Source organism: Carettochelys insculpta, chromosome 26, assembly GCF_033958435.1.
Source record: "Carettochelys insculpta isolate YL-2023 chromosome 26, ASM3395843v1, whole genome shotgun sequence".
Taxonomy (NCBI): domain Eukaryota; kingdom Metazoa; phylum Chordata; order Testudines; family Carettochelyidae; genus Carettochelys; species Carettochelys insculpta.
The window spans coordinates 4,252,821-4,277,056 of NC_134162.1; the positions used below are offsets into that span (position 1 = coordinate 4,252,821).

Consider the following 24,236-nt stretch of genomic DNA (forward strand, 5'->3'; position numbering starts at 1 on the left):
TTACAGGGGTATTAGTGAGGACAGGTTTTGTCCCCCTGAGTTCTGGCCTCAGCTCACTTTCCCGGTCGGTGCCTCAGTTTCCCCCGTTGGGACTACCAAGCAGACCGTGCCCCCCCGGCGCGCTGCGCGGGTGCTGGTGCTCTACCGCTCAGGCCAGACCAAGGAGGGGGCCCGGGGCGCCCTAGCGGCGATCTGGTTTGGTTGGGCAGCCGCTGCTGCAGGAACTGCCAGGCGGGTGGGCTCGGGCGCGCACGGCCCCGCCAGCCTCGCCCCGCTCAGCTCCATTGACGCGCGGCTGCCCGTGACTCAGTCGTGCGTCACCCCCGCGCAGGGAGGAGGCAGCGCCCGCCCGCCCGCGGCCCATCTTCCCGGGGCGGGCAGAGCGAGCCGGGCGCGGGCGCTCCAGCGGGATGCGCACGGGGCAGCGGCTGCGCGTCCACACGGGCTGACCCAGCGGCGAAGCCGGGCCGGTCCCGGAGCAGCCGCCGCGGCCGGAGGAGCGGGAGGGCGCCAGGCGCGGCGCTCGCAGCCGCTGCACGCCCAGGATCGGGGCGGGGGAGGCGCCAGAGCCCCCGCGAGGACCTGCGCCTCGGAGAGGAGCGGAGCGGCCGCTGCTCCAGCCCGGGCGGCGCCAGCAGCCGGGACACAGGTGAGACTCGCTCGCGCCCCCCCCCCCCACGCCGGGGTCTCTTCCCCGCTCCCCCGGGAGACGCTCCGCCGCACGTACCCGCCGCCGCCCCACTTGCTGGGCTCCGGGGGCGAAGGGAATCGGGGGACCGAGCGTTACCAAAGTCTCCCGGACCGGACAGATCGGATTCATTGCCTCCAACGGCATCCGGTCCATCCGGTCGAGAGAGTTGGCAACGAAAGAGCAGGTAGAGCAAGGGTCAGCTGGCACCTACACGTCTCAGGCCTTGCACCAAGCGGTGCCGGGGAGGCGGCCTGGAGCCAGAGAGAGCTGTGAACGGGCGCATGGCTTTTGCAGGAGCTGGGGCAAGCTGGCTGCTCTCTGTGGGGGTCTGTGTTGCTACAGGCTCCACCGAGCTCCCTGCAGGCTCCAAGCTTGCCAGCGTGACCTTGACTGTAACATTGAGATGGGAGGCAGAAGGCACGCGCTGCCCTCGTGCATATTTAATTTCCAGCCCCCTGGGTGACGCTCAGTGATTTATTTGCAGGCGGTGAATTCGGAGCAGGGGTCTTATGGGGGGGGCAGAGAATGGGCAGTGATATTTGTGGGTTCATCAGCTGTCAGGGCATGCAGGGATGTCTCATTTCCCCACCTGCCTCTGTGCTTCTCAGTGAACCACTGGGCCTGCCCAATGACGCACAGTTCACTGTCTCACCTGCTGGGCTACCTCCTTAGCTAGTGCAAATCAGCAGCAGAGCTCCACGGCCCTTATGTAGCCATGAGGGTTAGCACCAGCTGAAGAGTTTGCCCCTATGGAAAAGGTGCAGCTGATGTTATTCTTGCATCCACACCCTGGCAAACCCACCTGGGACCTGGAATTGCTAGGGGGAGCAGGTGTGGGCAAGACAAGGTGGAGGAGCTGATTGTGTGTTGGGCCAAGTTCTCTTGGCAAGAGAGACAAGAGCTTGTTCTTACACAGACACTAAGGGAATAGCAAGTCAAGAAATAATGGGGGGATTCAGCCACAGGAGAGATTTAGCTTAGATATTAGGAAAAACTTTCTCACTCTAAGAGCAGTTAGTCTGGAAAAGACTTTCAAAGGAGGCTGGGGAGGTTTGTAAGAAAAAGTGGGATCTAGGTTTGCTTGGTCCTTCCTGGCTCAGAGATCTGGACCTGACACCCTCTCAAGGCCCCTTCCAGTTCTACATTTCTGTGATTACAAAAATCACTTAGCTTGGGTGTGGTTTGGAAGGTGTCTCCCCAGATGTGCTGTGAATAGCCTCACTGGGCTGGGGTGTAACTGGATCTTGGACAGGAGTGGGTGGGGGTGGTTTGGTGGCCTATGGATATGCAGCAGGTCAGACAAGATGGTCACGATAGTCCCTTCTGGCATTAAGTCTGTGAGAACTGTAATGTCCCAGGTTGAATGGAAACCAAATTTCTGAGTCAGTTCTGATCTCCCGTGCTCTGGTGTAAATCAGGAGCAGCCTCCCTGAAGTCACTAGTCCAAAGGCGGCTTTTCCTTTCCTGGTGTATATCTGGAATACACCACCTGCGGAGTTACTCGAGACTTGTTACCAGTCTGAGAGAAGAATTAGCTCCACTGTGGCCCCATCAGTATAAACACGTTGTGAGACCAGAATCTGGCCTGTTAAAGTCAGGGGGGCCTGTGCAAATCCAGAGGAACTCAGCTGAGTTCAGCTTACTTCAGTGTGAATTGGATGGCTCTGGTCAGTGCTGTTTACACATGAAGTGGCTCATTGTGTTGCAATTGATGAAGATGATCTGAAATGGGGAAGCTGTGATTTGAGATGCATCAGCTGCATTAGAACTCAGTCCTCCAGCAGGAGTCTGCTGCCGGGGTAGCCTTTAGTCTGAAGTTCATGCCATTGAGTGGGGAGAAAGCACGTTTCTACTCCAGCTAGAACCATCTCTTTTAGTGAGTATAATACAGCTCGCAGCGTCCAAGGAGTCATATGACTGTTGGCTCTAACTTCATGTTCAGCATCACGTTGTTGCAGCTGATATATGTTTACATCAAAGGAGACCAAATCAGATGATTAAACTTGTCCAGATGCTTCCCGACTAATGAAGTACCAAAATTCCCCTTCCAATGTTGTGAGATGATAAACGCTGTGATGTGGCTTTATAACCACCCAGTCTGCCCAGTCTGGGCTCTTTAGTCTCGCTGAATAGATAATAGGAGTCTGGCTAAATAGTTAAGAAGATCATTGGATGGGGTGGCCCCTTGCAGCCCACCATGTGCATAAAATGCCAATGAAATGCAGCTGCCCTGTGTGGTGGACCCCGAACGCAAAGCAATGGGAAAGGTTTGATGATTAAGCCCCTCCTTGTAGTGGCAGGGCCTTGTTATCACTGGTAACAGCCATGCAGAAGGCACAGGGTTTCACTGTTTAAATCTATTCCACTATGTATAGGCCCGGGGTATATGGAGGTCTGATGCCTCAGGGCAAAGGCAATGTAAGCTACTAGCCAATCAGAATCGTAACATTGTGTCCTCACTCTGCCCTGGGGTAAGTGACTGTGGAAGAAAGAATCAGGCTCTGAGCCCCTTTAGAAAGCCCCCCACCCCCCTTCCAGTAAGCTGACTGGTCTACAGCTGATCTCCCCAATGAGGAGTGGCTTGTCCCTCTCGAGATCTGAGCCCCCAGTTTGAGCCAAGCTGCTGAAGTGCACCTGGTGGTCGCTCACCTGCAGTTGCTGACGCTCGCAAGCCTGCCTGGAGTCCTGGCTTTCCTGGTGAGTCAGTGTGAATCAGCCGTGAGGGACAGCCTGTGCCTGCCATTTGTGGAGACTGAGTCACTGAAGTCAGCTTGTCATTTTTGTTGTTGCCTGTGTGTGTTCGGTGTAACTAATTAGCATGGATCAGCTGGGGCGGGGGTGGGGGGAGGGGCAGAAGCACTAATGAGTCCAGATGGCAAAGCGTTCCCACGGGGCCAGCGAGGAAGGAGATCAGGTTCGGAGCTGCGTGTCCTTGAGAGCAGCAGCCTGGTTGGAAAATGAGTGTGGCTTGGCGTGTGGGCTCCTCTGTTCTGACAAAGGAGGTTGAGAGAGGAGAGCAGGGGATATCGGCTGCCACCACCAGGGCAAGAATCTCCTCTCAGGGCCGCATGGTGGGAGCTCTCAGGGGAACTCTCACTCGCAGCACGGCTGTATCTGGGCACCTCTAAAGCAGTACTGGGGTTTGGCCTCATGCTACCCTGTGGGGAAAGGAAGGACTAACTTTATGACCTGAGGCTTTGGGTAGCATCGGTGATTTCTCCCAAGTCACTCTCCTACTGTGGTACAGGTGGGATTTGGAGCCAGGGCTCTGCAGCCCTCAGCCTCTGGCCTAACCTGTGAACTTTGTGTTTGGAGAGGGAGCCAGAGCTCATGGTGAGGGCCCAGATGTGATACTCACGTTCATTACTCAGCTGTGGGCTCCATGTGTGACCTTGCCTAGGCCACTTAGGCCCAGAACTTCAGGGGTGTTAATCACCCTTTGTCTCCTCTCTTCTGATCCGAAGGTCTTCAGGGCAGGCACTTTCCCTTACCATGTGCCTGTGCAGCGTCTGACCCAGCTCAGCTCTGATCCTGGCTGGAGCCTCCAGGTGCTGTTGTAATACAAATGGTTGGTGAGCTGGGGTGGATAAGAACTGATTGGTGCCAGATCCAGCACAAATGAATGGACCTTCCCCACTGCTGACATTCTGCCACTTTCCTGCGCCTTTGATCTTTCCTCCCTTGTTCCCTTGAGAAAGTGAGACCCACTAGTGAGTTGGGTAATGTCTGGCCTCTGGATCTGTCCTTGGTCCCTGCCTTTGGAGAGCAGGACACCTCTGAGAGCCACCTGAGTGTGGTTTAGTGATTACAGCAAAGGGGTGGGAGGAGCCTGGACTCCTGGGTTCTCTTTCCTGCCCTGTCACTCACTGTATGACTCTGAGCAAGTCACCTCCCTGCTCTTTGCCTCAGCTTCCCCTGTGGAGAATAGGACCATTAGCAAGATGGATGTGAATGTTCCCTACCCACCTAACAACACTGCAGAAACTGAAGGGAAACAACTTGGGTGTTTTTCTCCAGCAGCACAATCTGCCCTTGGGAAGTGCTTTGGGATCCTCGGCAGAAATGTGCTCGAGGAAGTATTGCAATGGGGAATACTGGAAAAAAAACCAAAAAAAACAGACAAACAAATGAAGGCTGTTTCTTACTGCGTTGAAATGTTCTGGGGCCAGAAACTCCACTGGTGTAAAGTAACTCATCCCCACTGCATTTGCTTGATTTATGCCAGCTGAAAAGCCAGTCTCTGGGTCACAAGGAGAGGCACTGGAGAGCTCAGCCGGAGACAGCGAGAGGAGATATGCCGTAGCGACCAATATCCAGATCTAAAGGGGGCATTTTTTTAAAAGAGCTGAGGCTGGGTGCAAACTTCCCTCACACACAGGTGCAAGTCTGATCTGCAGGGGTGAAATGGCTCATATTTGTACTCACAGTTCAAAAAATCTATCCGAGGGTTTTATCCTGCTGCCCATCACTGTAGCCTCTGGGCACCTCAAATGCAGCTTGTAAATTTCGGCAGATGCCAAAATGGAGACAGATCTGGAAATGTGATCTCCTCAATGCAAACTCTCAAATAAATCTGTCCCTTGACTAACGATCTCCTCTTTAAACCCGGATAAGCCCATTAAACCAGCAGTTAAGGCCTGATCCTACAGTCATCCAATTCAGTGGCGAAGCCTGCGAGGATCAAGCCCTGAAGTCCTTCTTAAAAAAGCCCCATTTGGTGTTTTGATTGGTTTCCCTTCCCTAGCATGGGGCTGACTAGTTTTTGGCAGCTCTCATCACCCTCTGACAGCCGTAGCTGGCTCCATGTTCACAGGCTGTGGTATGTGTCACAGCAGACATGACAGACTTCAAGAGGTAGCCTCAGTGCGCAGTGGGCCCCGCATGAAATCTGCCTGGAAGAAAATCCCGTCCCTCGGTTCTTCCTGGTCTTGAACAAAGTCTCAGCTTTTTTCTGAAGAAGGTCAGTGATTCAGCTGAGTTGTGCAGTGCAGCTGTGCCACTACGAATCAGGGGCATGGGGAGGCGGGGGGCTTTTTGTGCCAATGGCTCTGGCTTTCCACTGATCCCCAGGAGCTGTGGTGATAAGTATCGTGAGCAGGATCTGCAGCAGGGGAGCCCATGACTAAAACAACTGGGGGCGATGTCTCCCTGTGATTTCCTCCAGCTGGGTTTCCTTCAGGAGAAGGCGACTGCACCCAGTGGTTTTTAATCACTCTCTTATTCAGGCAAACTCCCTTGACAGTCAATAAGGTCTTGCCTGTGTTTGAGTGAAGAGCTCCAGGACTGATGCCCTGCAAGGGGCCTCACCCAGTGGGATTCTCATGAGTCTAGTTCCTTGTCTCTATGTTCAGTGCCTGTGACACTCTTGCAGTCTCACCTTGATAACATCGTGTGGGGCTCTGTGCCTCTGGAAAGTGGAGCAATGACGCTGGCTGGCCAAACTCACGGGTGCTGGGCGGGTGAAGCCATACATGTCTGCACAGAGCTTTTGAAGATGAGGCTGGAAAAGAGAAGCAAGATAGCCCAATGTTTAGGGCACAAATCTGACCTGAGACAGGCATGAGTTCAAGGCCTAGCTCTGCTGGTGGCTTTTCATATGACCTTGGGTGAGTACCTGGAGAGCTCTGTGCTTCAGTTCATCATCTGGGTGCTGGGGATAAAAGCTGAGCTGTACCTCCCAGGGGTGCTGGGGAGAGAAATATGCTGAAGAGTGTGGTGTGCTCAGTTGCTGGGGCCCTGTATGTGCGAAGAATAGTTCACCTGTTTTGGAATATCTCTTGCTGAGAGTTGCACGACAGGTGTACTGCAAACACTTATTCTAGCAATTAGTAGCCTATAGGTGATTAGAAGACATGTTTGAGTTCCTGCTCATTAGCGTAGAGCAGGCTGGCTTGGTAGGTCTCCTTAGGCGGACACGTTGTCAGGCAGAGGCAGGATATCCTCTGGGGACAACCTTCCTCTCCCAGACTACTGGACCATGAGAAAAATGAGCCTTCCACTTAGGCCAGGTTGGCAGAGGAGAGGGGAGGGGCAGTTCAGGTGGCAAGGTAGCATGGGACGTGTGCAACCTGGATGTCACTCTGAGTTCTGGTGCAAATCCACTCTGACAACTTGGGAAGCCTCTGCCTTCCTCTGTGCCTCAGTTTCCCCATTCATATTATGAGCACAGTGATACTTTCCATTGTAATATGCTTTCAGAACTGCAGTGGCCAGGGGCTCAGTCTTATTAGTCAGATGCCGGAGCAGATGCGCCTGGAGAAAAGGGTTCTACGTCACTGCAACGAAAGGCGAGTTTTCCAGGGCCAAGTGTTTTTGCTTCCAATAACTCTCCCATGCAAAGGCCGGAGAGGCTGCTGTAATTGGCTGCATTATCCCATCAGTCAATGGCCCATCCCAGCGTGCTGGTGCTCAGAGCAATCCGAGCCGACACTGTGTAGTTCTCTGGCTGCTGCCCGGAGAAACCCAGAGAGGCCAGGCACAGCACTGCAGCTCCCTTCTGTACTAAACTATTTATAACCACCGGAAGCTTGGCTTAATCAGGCTTTTTAAACTGGAACACACAGAGCCAGTGTGCTCCTGTGAGAACAGTCCAGAGCGCTGAGTGCTACTGCAAAACACTTACAGGCTTCTCCCAGAAGCCTCCAGTTCTAGGCAGCTGGTTTGGGAAGCATGTTCCGCTGTTTGCATGCACATGGCAGGCGCCAGAGTGGGACCCATAAGGAATGTCTACTCTTGAACGCCCACAGCTGGCCCGTGTCAGCTGACTGAGGCTAAGGGGTGTAAATTGCAGTGTAACTGCTCTGGCTGGAGCTTGGGATCTGGAACCCCATGATAGGGGAGAGTCATGGAATCATAGAATCTGAGGGCTGGAAGGGACCTCAGGAGGTCATCAAGTCGAGCCCCCTGCCCAAAGCAGGGTCAACCCCAACTAACTCATCCCAGCCAGGACTAAGTCAAGCCGGGACTTAAAAACCTCAAGGGATGGAGATTCCACCACCTCTGTAGGCAACACATTCCAGTGCTTCACCACCCTCCTGGGGAAAGAGTTTTTCTTAATATCCACCCTGGACCCGTCACCCCTTCCACCGTATCTTCAGACCATTTCTCCTTGTTCTGCCATCTGTCACTGCTGAGAACAGCCTCTCCATCCTCTTTAGAGCTCCCCTTCAGGAAGTTGAAGGCTGCTATCAAATCCCCTTTCACTCTTCTCTTCTGCAAACTAAATAAGCCCAAATCCCTCAGTCTCTCCTCATAGGTCATGTGCTCCAGACCCTTAATCATTTCTGTTGCCCTCTGCTGAACCTTCTCCTGTGCATTCACATCCTTATATACTGGGGGACCCAGACCTAGACACAATACTGCAGATGTGGCCTCACCAGTGCTGAAGAGAGGGGAATAATAACTTCTCTAGATCTGCTGGAAATGCTTCTCCTAATGCACCCCAATATGACATTAACCTCCTTGGCTACAAGGGTACAGTGTTGACTCATGTGCAACCTCTCATCCACTAAAACAAAGCAGCAGAAGTACAGACTAACATGGCTACCTCTCTGTTACCTCTCACCCACTGTAATTCCCAGGTTCTTTTCTGCTGTACTGCTACTTAGCCAGTTGGCTTTGAGCCTGGATGTCTACACCTCAATTAATCAGCCCCTGAGCCTGAGGCCTGTGCTCCCAAGTGAACTGACTTTGGCCAGATGTGCCCCTAGGTCCTGGGAATCTTTGGCCCATAGAATTAGGACAGTGCTGGCAGCCACAGTATAAACTGCTCCTGCTCTCCATCAGCACTGAGTTATCCAGGAGTCCCCTGACACCAGCCAGTCCTGAATCCTGTGCCTTTAGGGACTGATCCAAAGCCAGGGGAAGTCAATGGGAATTTTTCTGTAGGCTTTGGATCAGGCCCCTACACTGCAATTTCCTGGCTGAAGGCTGGATTTCAGGTTTTAAGACAGTGCTGCTCGGAAGAGTGACTTTGCAAATGGCTGTGGAGCGCTGTATCAAACTGTCTCGCAGAGGGCTAGCAGAATACCTTGACGCTGCTTAAGCTCTCTAGCCCAGAGCCTCCAAGGTGTTTAGCTGCCCAACTCCCCTTGAAAGTTATTAGAAATAAGGTAGCTTTTTCTAACTGCTTGGTTCCACAGTCCCAGCTGGACTTGGATAGCCAAGCTGAGTTTCTCTCCAGCTCCTATGTCACTGGCAGACCGACTCTGGGTCTGAGCACAGTTAACTTGCATCTGACAAAGGGGTCTTTGCCCACGAAAGCTTATGCTCCAAAATGTTTGTTAGTTTATAAGGTGCCACAGGACTTCTTGTTACAGTTAACAAAGGTGCTAACACATTTTCCATGAGCTGTGCTGGCTCTGCAGCATTGGCAGGAGTGAAAAGCAATGAGCAGAGACTAATATTTGTCATGTAAAGTCAGGAGATTTAGCTCTGGAGAAGATGTTCTCCAGCTGGGGGTCATGAACCACCCCCTGGCTTTTCCATGTAGATGAATGGGAGAGGCGCCTGGTTAGCACCAGCTGGGAGAGGTCTCATGGCAGGGCATGATATAGAAAAGGGGCCCCTGATGGAGAGCTGTTGTAATAGGCTGGATCCCTGCAGGGTGTGGATCTCTTGGGTGAGAACGCGCCATGTTCCACAAGACACTTTTCCTGCCCCTCCTGTCACGTTTACATTCTGAGTTTCTTTGCTTGGCTCTTAAATCAGAGCTTGGGTATCGGTGTTAGGGAGACACTTTCTCCGGTGCCTGCTTCTGCAGGGTTTCTGATACATTTCCCCATTGGTCATTGCTAGAGATGAGATTCAGACCTCTGGCCTGTTCCATCAAGATGACCCCTGTGTTCTTATTGGAATATACATCTATTGTGGGCTACATTATTTGCATAACTATGTTTTATTCACATGTCTAGAGGGAGATTTTAAAAGATACAGAGGGGAGCATGGTACCCAATTCCTGTTACCTTCCAGTGCGAGTTGGACTCCTGGCTGCCTGTTGGCCTTTGGAAATCACCTGTTTTTGCAGGGGCCGGGGGGGAGAGTCTACAATGGGTGTCACATTGTTCCATTATCTAGATTCTCGGATAGTAAAAGGCAAATGCATTTTTCAGCTCTAGCGTCACATGCAATTTATTGGAGTAAGACTATCAACACAAAGGCAGCCACTCCATACTGTAAGCGTGCACATAATACCGAGCAGCACACGTACGTAACAACGCTAAGCAACAAGTAACTCAGCAGTCTTAAGAGGATAGAGCAGGCCCTTGGGACAAAGCTAGGAAACACTAAATGTAGGCCTATTTGACACATGTGCTCATTCATCCCAGGCATAACTCCACTGACGTCAGTGAGGTCACTCGAGGGATGGATCCAGCCCAGCCAGCTTTAATCCTGGGGTATGGAGAATGTTTTCTCTGATGAGTCCTTTAGGGATGTTGCCCCAACATCAAAACCATCTTTAGCTGGCAAATTCTCTCAGCCTTGCCACTGGGAAGTCCTGACTGTGAATAGGCCCATTTCCAGAGGCAGATGATTGAACAACCAGCACAGTCGTTCCAGGTGAAATATTACTGCAAATAGGTGGTGACCACTGAGTATCTTAAGTGTTGATTAGGGCAGCCTGAGAGCTAGAAATGCCCTTATCTGTCTTCTAAAGAGAGAGAACATGCACATTTTAAGAAAATTAAGGCCTGAGTAAACAAAGTCCCCATCTGTCAGGAGCGTGGGCTTTCTACAGCAAATCAGAACAGAAAGGCTCCTGTTTGTCAGCTGGCCAGACTTGTCTTCAGCTGTTTGTTTGTTTGTGAAGATGAATTTTTGATTAAATCCCTTTCCAATCAACAGAGGTGGAATTAAAATGCACTTTCAAACTAAGGGAGGCTTGGTGAGTGAGCCTGGATCCCAGCAAAAGACCCTGGTTGGCTTCAAGAGGCTTCAGATCAGGCCCTTTGGGATGCTGAGGCTGCTTCAGACGGGTGCATGGAAATGATGGGGTTCTGTGTGGTCCCAATTCTGATCACACATGGGTGTTTGGTCAACTTCTCTTCTCTCATGCTTCCTTGATGCTAGTGGGGTTGTGCTTCAGGTTGGCCCTCTATATCCAAACTTCCATCTCCTGGCAACATCTGTGGTCCTTGGGCTGGTGCACTCCTGGGGAAAACCCAGCCCCTGTGCTCAGCAACTCCTCCCACCCCACCCCCTGAGCTTCTGCAGCACCACAAATCGCTCATTTGCAGCACTCAGGCTCAGGGAGGGAGGGAGGAGGAATAGGGACAGGAAGACACTCGGGAGAAGAGGCAGATGGCTGCAGAGCCCCACTGTTGGGAGCTGGAGCACATCCTACAGCTGGGACCATGAGTGCAGCTCAGCGGCCATAGGACTAGGTGTGCTCCTGCAGGTCTGTAGTCCTGGCCCCTGGCTGTGGGCTCCACAGTCACCCTGCCTCTTCCCCCAAGCATCCTCTCATCCCTATGTGGTCAATGCAAACCCCTCTGCTGCTGTCAGAGTGAAACTCCCTAGCCAGTGGCAGCAGTGGGGCCAACATTGACCTCCTATGGTCTGGCAAATTCCCTGGTTCCGGGCAGGTCATGCACCAGACCAGAGAGGTACAACCTGTAATGTAACTGAGTGGACCTTAACACATCTATTTCTGGTTTATACTGAGGTGGGTGAAAACTGATCCAGGCCCCTGACTGATAGCGCCTGTTTTTACAGTCACAACACCATGCCACTCAGAAGAGTGTCTCATCTAATAGGGTAAGATGGGAAGGAGAGAAATGAAAAAAATCATATTAAAGAGGTGCATGGCTGCACTCGGTGCTGGTTAGAAGCTATCCTCAGGATTCTTCCAACACAACACTCAGGCAGACAAAACTTACCTAGCCCTGACTAAAAATATCTCACTTCTCAAACTCCCTGACTTTTCATCAGTGAACGTTGGAGCCTATGGGCTGGTTTCAGTACCAAGGACAGCTCCGCCACACACTCCTGTAGTACTTACTGTACAGTCGATTCTGCTTTATAGACCTGGTTCTCCTCCTGCATACACCCATGTAACTGGATTGGTTTCAGTGGCAACCAATCCAACACTACCACCATCACACTGGGAGGGGATGAACTGGAAGATGTGGAGCAGTTTACCTACCTGGGGAGTATTATGGACATAGATGGAGGAACGGACAAGGATATCAATGTCAGGATAGGGAAAGCAACAGCTGCAGTCAAGACTCTCCATCCCATATGGAATTCACAAATAATATCTATGAAGATGAAACTGCGGATCTTCAACGCAAATGTGAGGAGTGTGCTCTTTTATGGACGTGAGACGTGGTATACTAAAAAGTCTTCAAATCACAAGCTGCAGACATTCCTAAAATGGATGCCTGAGGTACATCCTTCCCATCAAATGACGAGACTTGGTCACAAATGAGGAGCTTTGGAACAGAGCAGGACAAGAACCAATTTTCATTGAAATCAAGAGAAGAAAGTGGGGATGGCTGGGCCACACTCTCAGAAAACCATCCTCCAGCATAGTCCGTCAAGCTCTCGCAGAGAACCCACATGGAAAATGCAAAAGAGGAAGACCTTGGACAATGTGGAGAAGGTCTACTGAGACTGAAGGACAATGCCTGGGGTACTCCTGGAGTCAGCTAGAAGTTTTGTCCCAAGACAGTGTGAAATGGAGGAGACTTGTGGATGACCTATGCTCCACGCGGAGTACATGGGTTAAGTAGTAGTAATCTCCTCTTGCATACACCTATGTACCTGGATTGGTTTCAGTGGCATTATTCTGGATTTACATTGACATGTGTGAAGGGCGAAGCGGGCCCAATGGAGGGCGAGGACAACCATACTGCATATTTTAATAGGAAGTCATTACTTAGTTAACAGGCAAATGTATCTTTATTTAGACAAATGTCCACTGAAAATGACTCAGATTTTTCTCTGAATTAGGACAGTACAAAGATCTCAACATTTGACCTATGATTATTCCGAGGCTGAACTCCAAACAGATGACAACCCCTTGCTGAAAGGAGTGAAAGAGCGGCATGGCTGGGCAATCGGTGCTTGGCAAGGGTCAATTTCCTGACTGTTTGTTTGGCTTCCTTTCAACTCATGATCCCCCCCTTTAAGAAAGCTCGCAGTTCAGCAGCCCGGCTCCTGCTTCTATTAGAAAAGCTATTTTAAGCTGCATTCTGCATCCGTTGCTAGGCTACAGTGTCAGATCTCTGAGCTCTGCTGGAGCAGGAGTCTCCAAAAATGATACCTTGAAGCAGTTTAAATATTCTGTCAAGATTGATGCAATAGTTTAATTGTGTAATAAAGCACCATTCATGCCAGTATCTCACAACTTGATGGCAATTACTACAGTAGAAAAATTGCCTGCAAGAGGAGCATCCTATGCAAATAGAGCTATGAATGCTTCAGGGTGTAACTGACCCTCAGGGTGAGGGAGAAATATTTTCTCTACCTACTTCTGTAAAAGAAGGGTGGAGGGTCTGATTCTAAAACCCGGAGAAATCTTTGGGAATCTTTCCATTGATCTCAATGGGCTTTGGACCAGGCCCACAGAAGATTTTGTCTATGACAGCCAGATATAAAGCCTATGGCCCAGGAGAGGGGGAGCTTAGTGGTTTGTGTATTGGGCTGCTAAACCCAGGGTCATGCATTCAAACTTTGAGTGGGGCCTGTAGGGATCTGGGGCAAATAGATTAAAACAAAAGTTCTCCAGGGATGGTGGTAGGTCTTGGTGTGAGTGCTTCGGCCTGGACTCAATGACCTTTGAAGCTCCCTTCTGGTTCTATGAGACGAGTATAAGCACAGGTACAGTTTTCTGCAGCTATAGGGCACTGTGGTGTTTTCTCCTTGAAGCCTATATGGCTGCAGATTACCACACCTGATGGGTTACTACACCAACATTTTGGACACCACTCTTCAGGAAACAGATGGACAAATTGGAGAGAAAGTCCATAGGAGAGCAATAAAAATGAGGAAAAGTTAAAAACGTTGGACAGCTTTAATCTGATAAAGACTGAAGGAGGGGATGCTGATAACCATTCTGGAATATGTTGATGGCTGGATGTGTTAAGGATTGTTTGAACAAGGTCAGTGACTGGCTGTTCTCCATGTCTGTTGAAGGTGGAGCAAGACATAATGGACTTAGATATTAGGAACACTTTCTAACTATAAGGACGCTTGTGGGTTCTGAGGGGGGTTGTGGAATTTCCATCCCTGGAGTCCTTTAAGAGGCAGTCTCAGTATCGCTGTTTTACGGATGGGGAAACTGAGGCACGAGAGGGGACATGACTTGTGAAGGCGTGCGAGTGGCAGAGGCAGATCTGTTGAGTCCCAGTCTAAGGCTCAATTCATTAGGCATAGCAATAGGCCCTTTGTCTCAGCTGTCTCCTCTGTGCCATGGGCCAGAATGGGGGATGACTCAGGAGCTTCTGTGATGGTCCTGCTCTTGGTCCTTCTCTCACACCAGGGAACACGCCAGAAAGCCCTCAGAGAACAGCAGAACCCAGATTGGTATCCAAAGGGTGTGTATAATTGAGGACACTGCTCCATCTGTTGGTAACTAGATGTGGAACTCAGCCCTTCACTTAACGCACCCAGGTTCACGAGATTTTCTGAAATTGCAGAGCCCTGGAAAGCAGTCACTTAAAAAAACTCTGGCCTGCATGTGGGTCTGGTGTAACTCTGCTAAAGCCACTGGATTTGCCCCAGGAATGAATTTGTCCCTCTTGACTGAATGGATTCCCTTTCTGGTACATGCCGCAGATTAAAATGTTCACTGATTCATGTGTGAGTTACCTCAGCAGACCGCAGAGCTCTTGGCCAGATGGCAGAAACCAATTGGAGAAACGACCAGCTTTCCCAGCTGTCAAATGCAGGCAGGGACTGTGAGGGCTCCAGGGCATGGGTGTGACTGTGGGGCTGGTGGAAAGCAATTCTCGGAAATGCCATCTCCAAACTGTTTATGAATGAAGCAGGGGAAAAGAGGAGGGGAGGGAAAAATCCCAGGCATGCTTGCCTTGAATTCCTAAAGAGGGGGAAATGCCATAGAACTGAGACAGCAGTGGGTGTATTGGAATGATCCTTGAGAGGAACAGCTGATTGCAAGATGGATGTGAGCCATCATTTAGCACTTGTTAAAGTTGCCAGGTTACCAGTGCTGGAGAATCAGATCCCCCTGTTTATGCACAGAACACAGCGCCCGAGCCCACCTGCCCATGTGCCTCAGCCCTGCTTGGAGGGAACTGTGATGGGGTGCAGGCAAAGAAGATGTCTTGGGATTGTTCCCCAATGTGCTGATCGTGCCATTTACACCTATCTTCTTGATCTCTGGGGCTCCTCACCACCCTGTCCTGCTGAGGCAGGCACAGAACTGGAGTTACCACCCCCCTGCAGAGCAATGCAAACTCTGACCCACTTCAGCTCTGGGCAGATGCAGTTTTGGGGCACAGCATCTGGGAAATCAGCCCCCAAAAGGCCTCTAAACCCCACATAAATTAGTCTCCATGCAAAATATTTGTACAGGGAAGGCTCATTAGGTAACCCCCTTTATCAATGAAAGGGGGAGATGCAAAGTGGAAGCCCTCCCCAGGTAATAATTACTTACACTGGGCTTGATTATAAACAAAAGTTTCTTAAGCATAACCAGTAGGATTTAAATGGTTATAAGTAAAAATAGCCAGCTGGCGGTGAGTTGCCAAAGGAACAGAAAACACAGGGCTAGTCTATTCCACTAAGGATCTGGTCACATGTGAGTTCTTACCCTAAACAGCTGTACTTGCTGTTCAAGAAAAGGCAGAAAAAAGCCTATTCCAGTTCACTGTAAAGGTCTTTCTCCCTCTTGGGGTGCATCAGGCACTTAGGCACTTTCCCAGGCAGGCTGCCCGCATAGAAATGGAAAGATTGCCATGGCTTAAACTGACCGTCCCCTGGGGTGGGAATCCTTTGTTTTAGGGCTCTTTCCCCTCAGAGAGCAACAAGGTGGGTGTCCATGGCATGATCAGCACACCAGGGAACATCCCGTCACAGTCTTAATGAGTCTCCAAATTATAGCATCATACAGCAGGACAGACTGAACAATGGTGTTAAATATCAAAGATTAGCGCAGAGAGCAAGATTTCTGCTTTTTCTTGTTGGCCTTTGCTCCAGGGGCTTTAATGGCTTTGTTTCTTCCTACTGATCTGCTTATAATGCAGTGAAGGTACGTGATGTGCCAGCATCCTCAATACCAGTGTCATCAGATGTTACTGGCGCTTCTTGCCGTGTATTAGTTTTCTTGTCTCATTCACCCCAGTGTCAATCAAGAGTCACTCCACAAGGCCTGATTCCTTCCTCCTTCTGTGGTGCAAATCAGGAGTGACTCTGTCCAGGGTGGTGGATATATTCTGGTGTAAAACTGGTGAAAGAGGGATTTCTAGCGCCAGCTGTTACAGGGGAGGATGCAAGACCCCTACAATATTAGACACAACATGGGCTCTTTGGAAAGCGTATTTCTTCCAAGAAAATTTCTTGCTTGTTTTTGAGAAGAAAATCAAAAGAGGGGCTGAGAAAAAGGAAATAAAAGAGTAAAGAAGAAGTCTCAGATATGCACAGATACTGACACAAGACAGATCTCAGTGTCATTGAAGCCAAATGGAGAAAACCACCGACTCTGAGGCCTGGAGCATTTGAGTAAGGATCATTTATGTTCCAAACATATCTGTCTGTTAGACAGCCCATCACATCAAATGACAAGACTTCATTACAAATGAGGAGCTTTGGAACAGAGCAGGACAAGAACCAACTGACACTGAAATCAAGAGAAGAAAGTGGGGATGGCTGGGCCACGCTATCAGAAAGTCATCCTCCAGCACAGTCTGTCAAGCTTTCCCATGGAACCTGTGAGGAAAACACAAAAGAGGAAGACCTGGGATAACGTGGAGAAGATTTACTGAGATTTAAGGACCACACCTGGGGTACTCCTGGAATCAGCTAGAAGTTTTGTCCCAAGACAGTGTGAAATGGAGGAGACTTGTAGATGACCTGTGCTCCACTTGGCATACAAGGGTTAAGTAGAAGTAGACGGCCCATAGCTCTGTCAATTTGTAGATGGTGGGGGGTGAGGACCAATAAATGCTTCTGGTGGAACTACAGTCACATTGGTATTATCTTTGGGCCTGTGACTGAGTTAACACAGTAGGTGGCTTTGCAAATTGCACGTTGCCATCCAGTGCCTTCATTTCTGGCCTGGCAGAAGACCATCAAAGTCCAGTGGATTTGTGTGGTTTACAGCTTTCTGTCTAATCAGTGGCTGGGTTGGAATGTCAAAGCCCAGGACTAGTCTGACAGTTTTCTGTGCAGCCGACCTCACCTGATCCTGGTGAGAGGCGTTTCTGGATTGCTTCTGTGACAGGAGACTGGGCAGAGTCTGCTAATTGTCACGTTCTGGGAGCGCTGGGTCAAGAGCACAGGCTCCTCCGATGTCCCAAAGCACTGAAGTCAGCTCACTGGGTCAGAGCACAGGTTTATTCCCAGGACATCAGCTCTGAGTCCAGCTGCCACCTCCCGGCTGAGGCTCCTCTTCACAGAGCTGTTAGTGAGGTTGGAAGAGATGAGGTCTGTTGAGCTCTGTTGGCTTCTCCCAGCTGAGGATCTGGCCCATGCCATGCAATAGCTTCCACTGAATGTTTTGCTGGGTTTCCGTTGCTGGTGGGAGATGAGCCTGGACATCTATTAAAGCTCACAGTCTGCTTGTGCTTATGTGGAACAAGACTTTCCTACACGACTAATCCTATGTCTGTGGTTTGCTCCAGTGAACCAAGAAGGGCTACGCCATTAACAGTAATTTGGGGGGGGGGGTTTGCCTCTGATTTCAGGGTGGGCAGGACTGAACACGAAGTTACTGCCCCACTGGCCAGCCCCACATCTGGTGCAAGCCAGTCTTGCGCCACTGATTTTAGTGGAGTTACACCAATTTCCAGCAGCGGAGGATCTGGCCCAGCATGAGTAGGGGTGGCACTAGGGCATGGAGTGTGCGTGTCATAGACAACATGTGCCTGGGTTGGAGAGTGAATCTATCCAGCATTCACCTGGCCAGTGAAGGCTCCTGTCCCATGGGGCTGGGCCCAGCTGCCCACTCCAGGAGCTGTGAGATGGCGACAGGATTGCCCAGTGCTGCAGTCCTCTGGCCAGGTTGTCACAGCATTCATGCAAAGGGGCCAGCTGCCCCCCTGCGCATGAGGGATGCCTGAGCTGCCCCTGAATGGCACTGCAGCCCCATACAATGCCCAGAGCGGCTGCCTGGCCCAGTCCTGCAGGACAAGAGCTGCTGCTGCTGGGTGAGTGTGGGATGAGCTTCTTCTCCCGCCCTCACCAATCCTACCTGCAAAACCTAGCTCTGCTACTGCTTAGGGCACAGGAAAGGGGCACAAGAGCCCTGGGTGCCTTCCTGGCTCTGCTGCTGTCCTGCTATGCGACCTTGGACAAGTCCCTTCCCCTCTCTCTGCCACTTTGTCCACCTCATCTGTTGGGGATGTGAGTTTGTGGGGCCAGGGCCTGTCTCTCTCTTCGCACGCGTGCAGCACCTTGCACCTTGGGATCTGATCCTGGCCAGGGCTTCTACATGCTCTTTCATGCAAAGGCAAAAGAAACAGGGTCCCAAGTTCCTCTGTCCCCCATCTATGACCTGTATGGGGTCAGGTCACTGAACGATGCAGCATATGAGACCCGCTGAAATAAGCTCGGCAGGAAGTTCCCCAGAATAATGCAATTACACTGCGGAGCTGTCATTGCCCTGGAGAAACCCTGATGAAAACAGCTTTCCAAAGTCATCTCCCCTCATCGTTTTCATTCGGAAACACTTTCAAGTGAAGCAGACACCCTAGGTCTTGGATACATTATGGGCCAGATTCCCAGCGGAGGTAGTTCACTGGAGCACCGCCCGAGTCAAGGGGACCGTGTTGATTTGCAGGAGCTGAAGCTGTGATCTTACAGTCCGCAGCAGCGGCAGGCTTGGCATGCGCAGGGGAAGGCCCAGGGATGGCTCTGTACGCAGCTTGCCAATGAGCTGTAGCCGTTATCTGTTGTAAAACAGCCCTGGAAGAATTACTACAGGTTTCCAGCTATTGCAGCTGCTCTGATAATGTCAGGAGGGAGAGATAACGCTGGAGGTTGTCGCTGTCCTACCAATGCAACTGATGTCTGTTTTTGTCTTTAAAATGTTTTCAGATGTTTTGGTGGCATTCATCAGCTCTCAGCCAATGGGGAAGGGGCTGGCCAGGGAGCAGCTGTAGGGAAAGAGGACACTGGAGGAGGGCAGGGATCATGCTACCTGGGATATGTCCATCAGGCCTTGCAGGAGGCAGTCAGTGGCCGAAGGTGGTGGAGCAGGAGGCTGTGGGGAGATGAGAGGAGGGAGGTGTGGGCCATATCATCTCAGTTCAACCTTGAGCAGGTGCAGGTCCCCACTAGCACTGATGGCCCTCGCCATCCCCTCTGGACCAGGGGAAGGTCTCACCTGCAGTGGGTGCCTGGAGGCTCCTCCAAACATCTCCTGAACTAGGGGAATGACCCACCAAAACACTTGAAACCTCCAGCTCTTCCGTCTGGTCCTGATGAAGGCCCTGATGCAGTGCGATGCCTGTGTTAGCCCATCTGGCCTCTGGCTATCACAGCAGTTCTCAGGCCACTAGCAGTCCATAAAAACCAACTAAACAGCTATGCCCCCAAACGAGGTGATCTCTCCTGCACCCCGAGGTGAAGAGTGGGTCTCTGTAACACAGGGAGCGACTCACTGCTACTGCCTCCTGCTGGTCTCCTTGGAAACTAGCTCAATCCAGCCTCTGGAGCGCCCTGTCCTGGCAGTGCCTCGCTCGCTGTCACCTGTTTGTTCTCCACCTTTCATCAGGGCCTGCATCTCTCCCACACACTGGGGCCCTCCCCTCAGGCAGTGCCCCACACACTGGGGCCCTCCCCCACAGGGATCCCCGAGCCCTGAAGTCCACCTTGCCTCAGTGACCCACTGCGGGTCTTCACTTAGTCCCTTACGTCCGGGCAAACTGCTGCCTGAAATGGCTCCTCGTCATTGGCAAGGGGTTGGGGGCCTGCTGCCTTCTGCTGCCCTAGCTGTCTCCCTGCAGCTCTAGTACCTTCAGGCCTTGTTATCAGCCTGGGAACTTGCCTGGCCAGAACTCCCCCAGCTGTGCTGTCTCAGGCAGCCCTTGTAGGTCCCCTGGCAGCCAGGTCCCTTCTGCTCCACAGCTGGAGCAAGAGTCCTCTTTCCTCCTCTTCTAGTGCCTCTATTTGTACAGCCCCAGCTGGGTCCTAAGTGGTAGCTAATTGTGCCTATTTTGTAGGTCCCCTTGATGAACAGCAGCTGAGGGGGCTGACCTCCAAGCAGCGCCTGCCTCTCCTGCCACCTCCCGTCTCTTCCCGGCCTGACTCTTGGGGCCGCCAGAGCATCCCCAATGCCGAAGAACAGCAAAGTGACGCAGCGAGAGCACAGCAGCGAGCATGTCACCGAATCGGTGGCTGACCTGCTGGCCCACGAGGAGCCCGTGGACTACAAGCGCAGCGTCTTGAACGTGACGGGCGAGGCCTGGGACAAGCAGAAGGATGTGGAAGAGGAGCCGGGTGTGGAGAAGCGGCCAGCGTGGAACAGCAAACTGCAGTACATCCTGGCGCAGATCGGCTACTCGGTGGGGCTGGGGAATGTCTGGCGGTTTCCGTACTTGTGCCAGAAAAATGGAGGAGGTAAGAGACACAGCAGGCTCAGACTCGGTGCAACCAGGCCCCCCCAGTCTGGGGTCGGGGAGGGAGTTGCCGTGGGGCTTGGCCTTTCTTCTTCTGCTACCTCTGCTACTTTGGCAGCAGCGGTGGCCAGCGCTCTAGGTCCTTTTCATGTGGCTGTTGCAGGACCAGTGGCGCTGAGAGCTGATTGTCCTTGGCCCCTCCCCTTCTGCCCTTGGCCCTGCCTCTTCAAGGCGTGAGGATCTAGGCCTCCCTCCCACTTTGTCCCCAGGGCTGGTGGTGGTGGTTGGCCACACTGAGTACAGCACAGATGGAAATGCATAGCTGGGGCAGGGTTCAGCCACACGTACTACCTGGGCTCCGGGCATGTACATAGGGGGTATCTAGATTGCAGTAAAAGACCAGTGGCCCAGTTGTGGTTAGCCTGGGTCAGCTGACTCAGGCCTGCAGGGACTGGGCTGTGGGACTATCAAATTGCAGTGCAGACATTTGGCTCCCAGCTCCTGCAATGGGGGGAATGTCTCAGAGTCTGGGCTTCAGGGTCCTGCAAGCCTGAATCACCTGACCTGGGCTCTGCAACTTGCAGCTGCAGGTTTTTTAATACTGTGTAGACTTACCTGAGCAGAGAGACTCCCCTAGGCAATTAAGAGTTGATGGTTGTGCCAGTGTTTGTCTGAACCTGCTTTTTTCAGGGGGAAAATGCAAATTCAGCCATGCAGAAACTTCCAGCAAATTTTCATCAGTTTTACCAGCTTGTTTGTTTGGGGGAAAAAATTGGAAAACTGAAAAATGTATTTTTTTTTCCTCCGGGTTGGACCAGTATTTTCTTTCAGATATTTCTTTAATTTTATTTAAAAAAAAAAAAAAGCATTAAAGTGAAACTAAACCTTTTGTTTAACCTTCAATAATTTTTTTTAAACCGTTCTCTTTGCTGAAAAGTTAAAGCGTGTTTTGCTTCAGGCTGACATGAAATTATTTTTTCCCTCCAAAATTACCAGAAAAAAAAACAATTATATGGCCATCACTACACTCCCTACTAGAGGAAAGTAAATTGCATTAGATATTTGAACCAAGTTAGCCTATGGGAGGGGGTCAGCTCCTTAAATGGTATAAATGTGCTCAGAAAAATCATTGAAATTAATACCAAATGTCTCTGTCTGTTTGTCTTTCTCACTTGTCAGTCACTCTAAAAGGGCATAAAGATTTATTCACAGCTGCGAGCACATTATTGTGCTGGTTTCCTTTGCAGGAGTAGAACAAGCCGTCATTGCTGTGACATCGGACATCGCAATGTGGGTGAACGCTAGCTAGCGTTTTAGTGGTGACTTCTGTATTGGGAACAGGCATCTGAATTTTGTTTGTATGCAATTGGGAGAATTGATTTTCTGCTCTGGCTGGTTTTATTGTGATCTAGTGAACAGAACAGGGAAGGGAGGACTGCATTCCTGGCCGCTATCCCCTGCTGTGCCACTGCTTCGCTCTGTGACCTTGGGCAAGTCAACTAACCACTCCATGTCTCAACTTTCCCAGACAGGGTCAATCTTCCAGAGTTTGATTTTGTGCATCTGCTAAACATGTGTGAAATCGATCTGTCTGGGGTCAGGAGTCGACCCTTGTACCCCTCGCTGTCGCAAGGAGTAAGGGAGGTCAACAGGAGAGAAGCTTCCATCAACCTTCCTTAGAGAAGACAGTCAAATGTCGGTTTCTGATATGTCGATTCTAGCTATGCAATTGCCATAGCTGGAATTGTGAATCTGAAATCGACTTTCAGGTCTAGTGTAGCCCTGGCCTCAGAGTTACAACCCCCCAGGAAAGGATTTGTTTGTAACTCTGAACAAAACCTTACGGCAGTTCTTTCCAAGTTCACAACTGAACATTGGTTCTGGCCTGGCACTGGGCAGAGGAACCAGACTGCTTTCCCTTTCTGATATTACTTTATGTTGAACGCAGCACTGTACTAGATTTGGTTTTACTTCTTTGTCTCCACTGCTGCCGGATCATGGATGTCCAGTTCCAAATGAGGTGCATGTTTGAGTGCTCAGTCTGGCACTCCGGGGCTCCTAGCTCCAGGGCTCCCCTGGAAGAGCTGAGGCTGCACAGCACCTCAGAAGAGCCAGTGTTGGGTGTGTCTGCGCTGCAGTGCGAACCTTTCCTGGAGCGAACGGAGGCTGCAGCAGACTCGTGCTAACCTTTCTTGGTGCCCAGATACAGCTCTTCTGTCAGGGTTGAATTCCCCAGTGTGGAATTCATTCCTCCGGAGCCAAACTTGGATTTCCATTCACAGTTTACCCGCCCCCTTGCAAGTCACCAGGCCCGTTCCGACATGACCCCTCCTCACGGTTGTGTCTATTCCTAGCACTGCATAATTCAGCATCTCCGCAGCTGCAAAGGCTGCAGCAGTCTCAATAATTAAAATGCCTCTAGTGTGATCTCGGGGATGAATCACCCTATGGGCTGAACCTGAACTGTCAGCACTTCACATTTTGGGCCTGTTCACGCGCCCTGCCCCCGTCGGTCCAGGGAGCACAGCTGAGGCCAGCTCCAGTGTGCCAGCACTTCCCTATCACCTGATTTCCCCCCGCCACTGATCTGATATATATAGCTAAGAGTGACCTAGTTTGGGTCAAGACAGAGTAAACGGAGGGATATGCATGGCTTGTGTTCCATTGTGTGTGCAGGGAGATGCGTGCAGGGGTTGCATTGTGTGTGCAGGGAGATGCGTGCAGGGGTTGCATTGTGTGTGCAGGGAGATGCGTGCAGGGGTTGCATTGTGTGTGCAGGGAGATGCGTGCAGGGGTCGCGCTGTGTGTGCAGGGAGATGTATACATGTATGCGCGGATCTGCGAGGAGTTTTTTGGTGTGAACCTGGCTTGATCTGCACTCAGGATATGATTCATTTTCAGAAGGCTTAGCCTGTCAAGTAATTTTGTTTACCCAGTGTAGCCAAGAGATGAGGCAGTAACTTGTTACAAGTGGATGGTCTCTCCCAGGTTTTGGCAAGGCTAGTATTTTTATTCTACACCAGATCTTGGGTATTTTATTTTCCTGGATGACTTGAGATAGAAAGATGGTCTGCTGGCATTTCCCAGGTTCTTCAGCAATTTGGGAAAGCTGGAACCAAGACCGTGGCCTTCCCTTTTTCATCATTTTGATCACCTTTATCTCATCTGTAGGGAGAGGCAGGAAATCCTCTTTGGTTTCTGGTATGCACTGTTTGTATTGCCCCCATTTCTTCTTCCCCTTTTCTGGAAGCTTTTTGTCCTACCCGCCTTTATCAGGTGGGTAACGAGGAACTAATGAGTGTCTGGGTTCTGCTATTGGATCTTAGTGTGTTTAGTTCTGTGGAAGTGTGGGCCCATGTCACTCTTGTATAAGGGTCCAAAAGAATGAATGGTGGGTTTGAATGGCTACTTTCCTCACAATGCTTTGGAGTGTTGCACATATCTTATCTAGCCAGGGGATGTAGGTCAGATACCCTCTGGGAACTGACTTGCTGGCAGTTCTGTAATGGCTTTCATGAAATGCATGTGAGCTGCTTTGCTGGAGATGTTACAAGTGCCCTGGCAATCAGTGAAGTGTGACCTGCTGGGCAGTTCCTGTGAGGCTCTGGTTATTCCAGCCGTGGCAAAGGTCAGGCAAGATGGACTGTGAGAAGTTGTTCAATACACTGACTTATAACTTTAGGAGGGCGATTGTTTGTGCTGGTTCTTCAGCTGTGAGGAGGGGAGTCATTTTGGTCCACCTGGCTGAATGGCCAGTAGCTCATGATTCTGGCTGGGATAAGGTGAAGGTCCTGGAGTTCAAA

The 24,236-nt window shown here is 51.0% G+C and overlaps 1 protein-coding gene across 1 annotated transcript in view; it reads left to right on the forward strand.

Moving 5' to 3' along the window:
• The first annotated feature begins 340 nt into the window (after positions 1-340).
• Positions 341-24,236, forward strand: part of SLC6A17 (solute carrier family 6 member 17) — a 51,993-nt gene continuing 28,097 nt past the window's right edge. The window contains exons 1-2 of the mRNA XM_074977502.1: positions 341-649; positions 20,038-20,434. Of these exons, the coding sequence (XP_074833603.1) occupies positions 20,149-20,434 (286 nt within the window). The 5' untranslated portion in view covers positions 341-649; positions 20,038-20,148. The remainder of the gene's footprint in view (positions 650-20,037; positions 20,435-24,236) is intronic.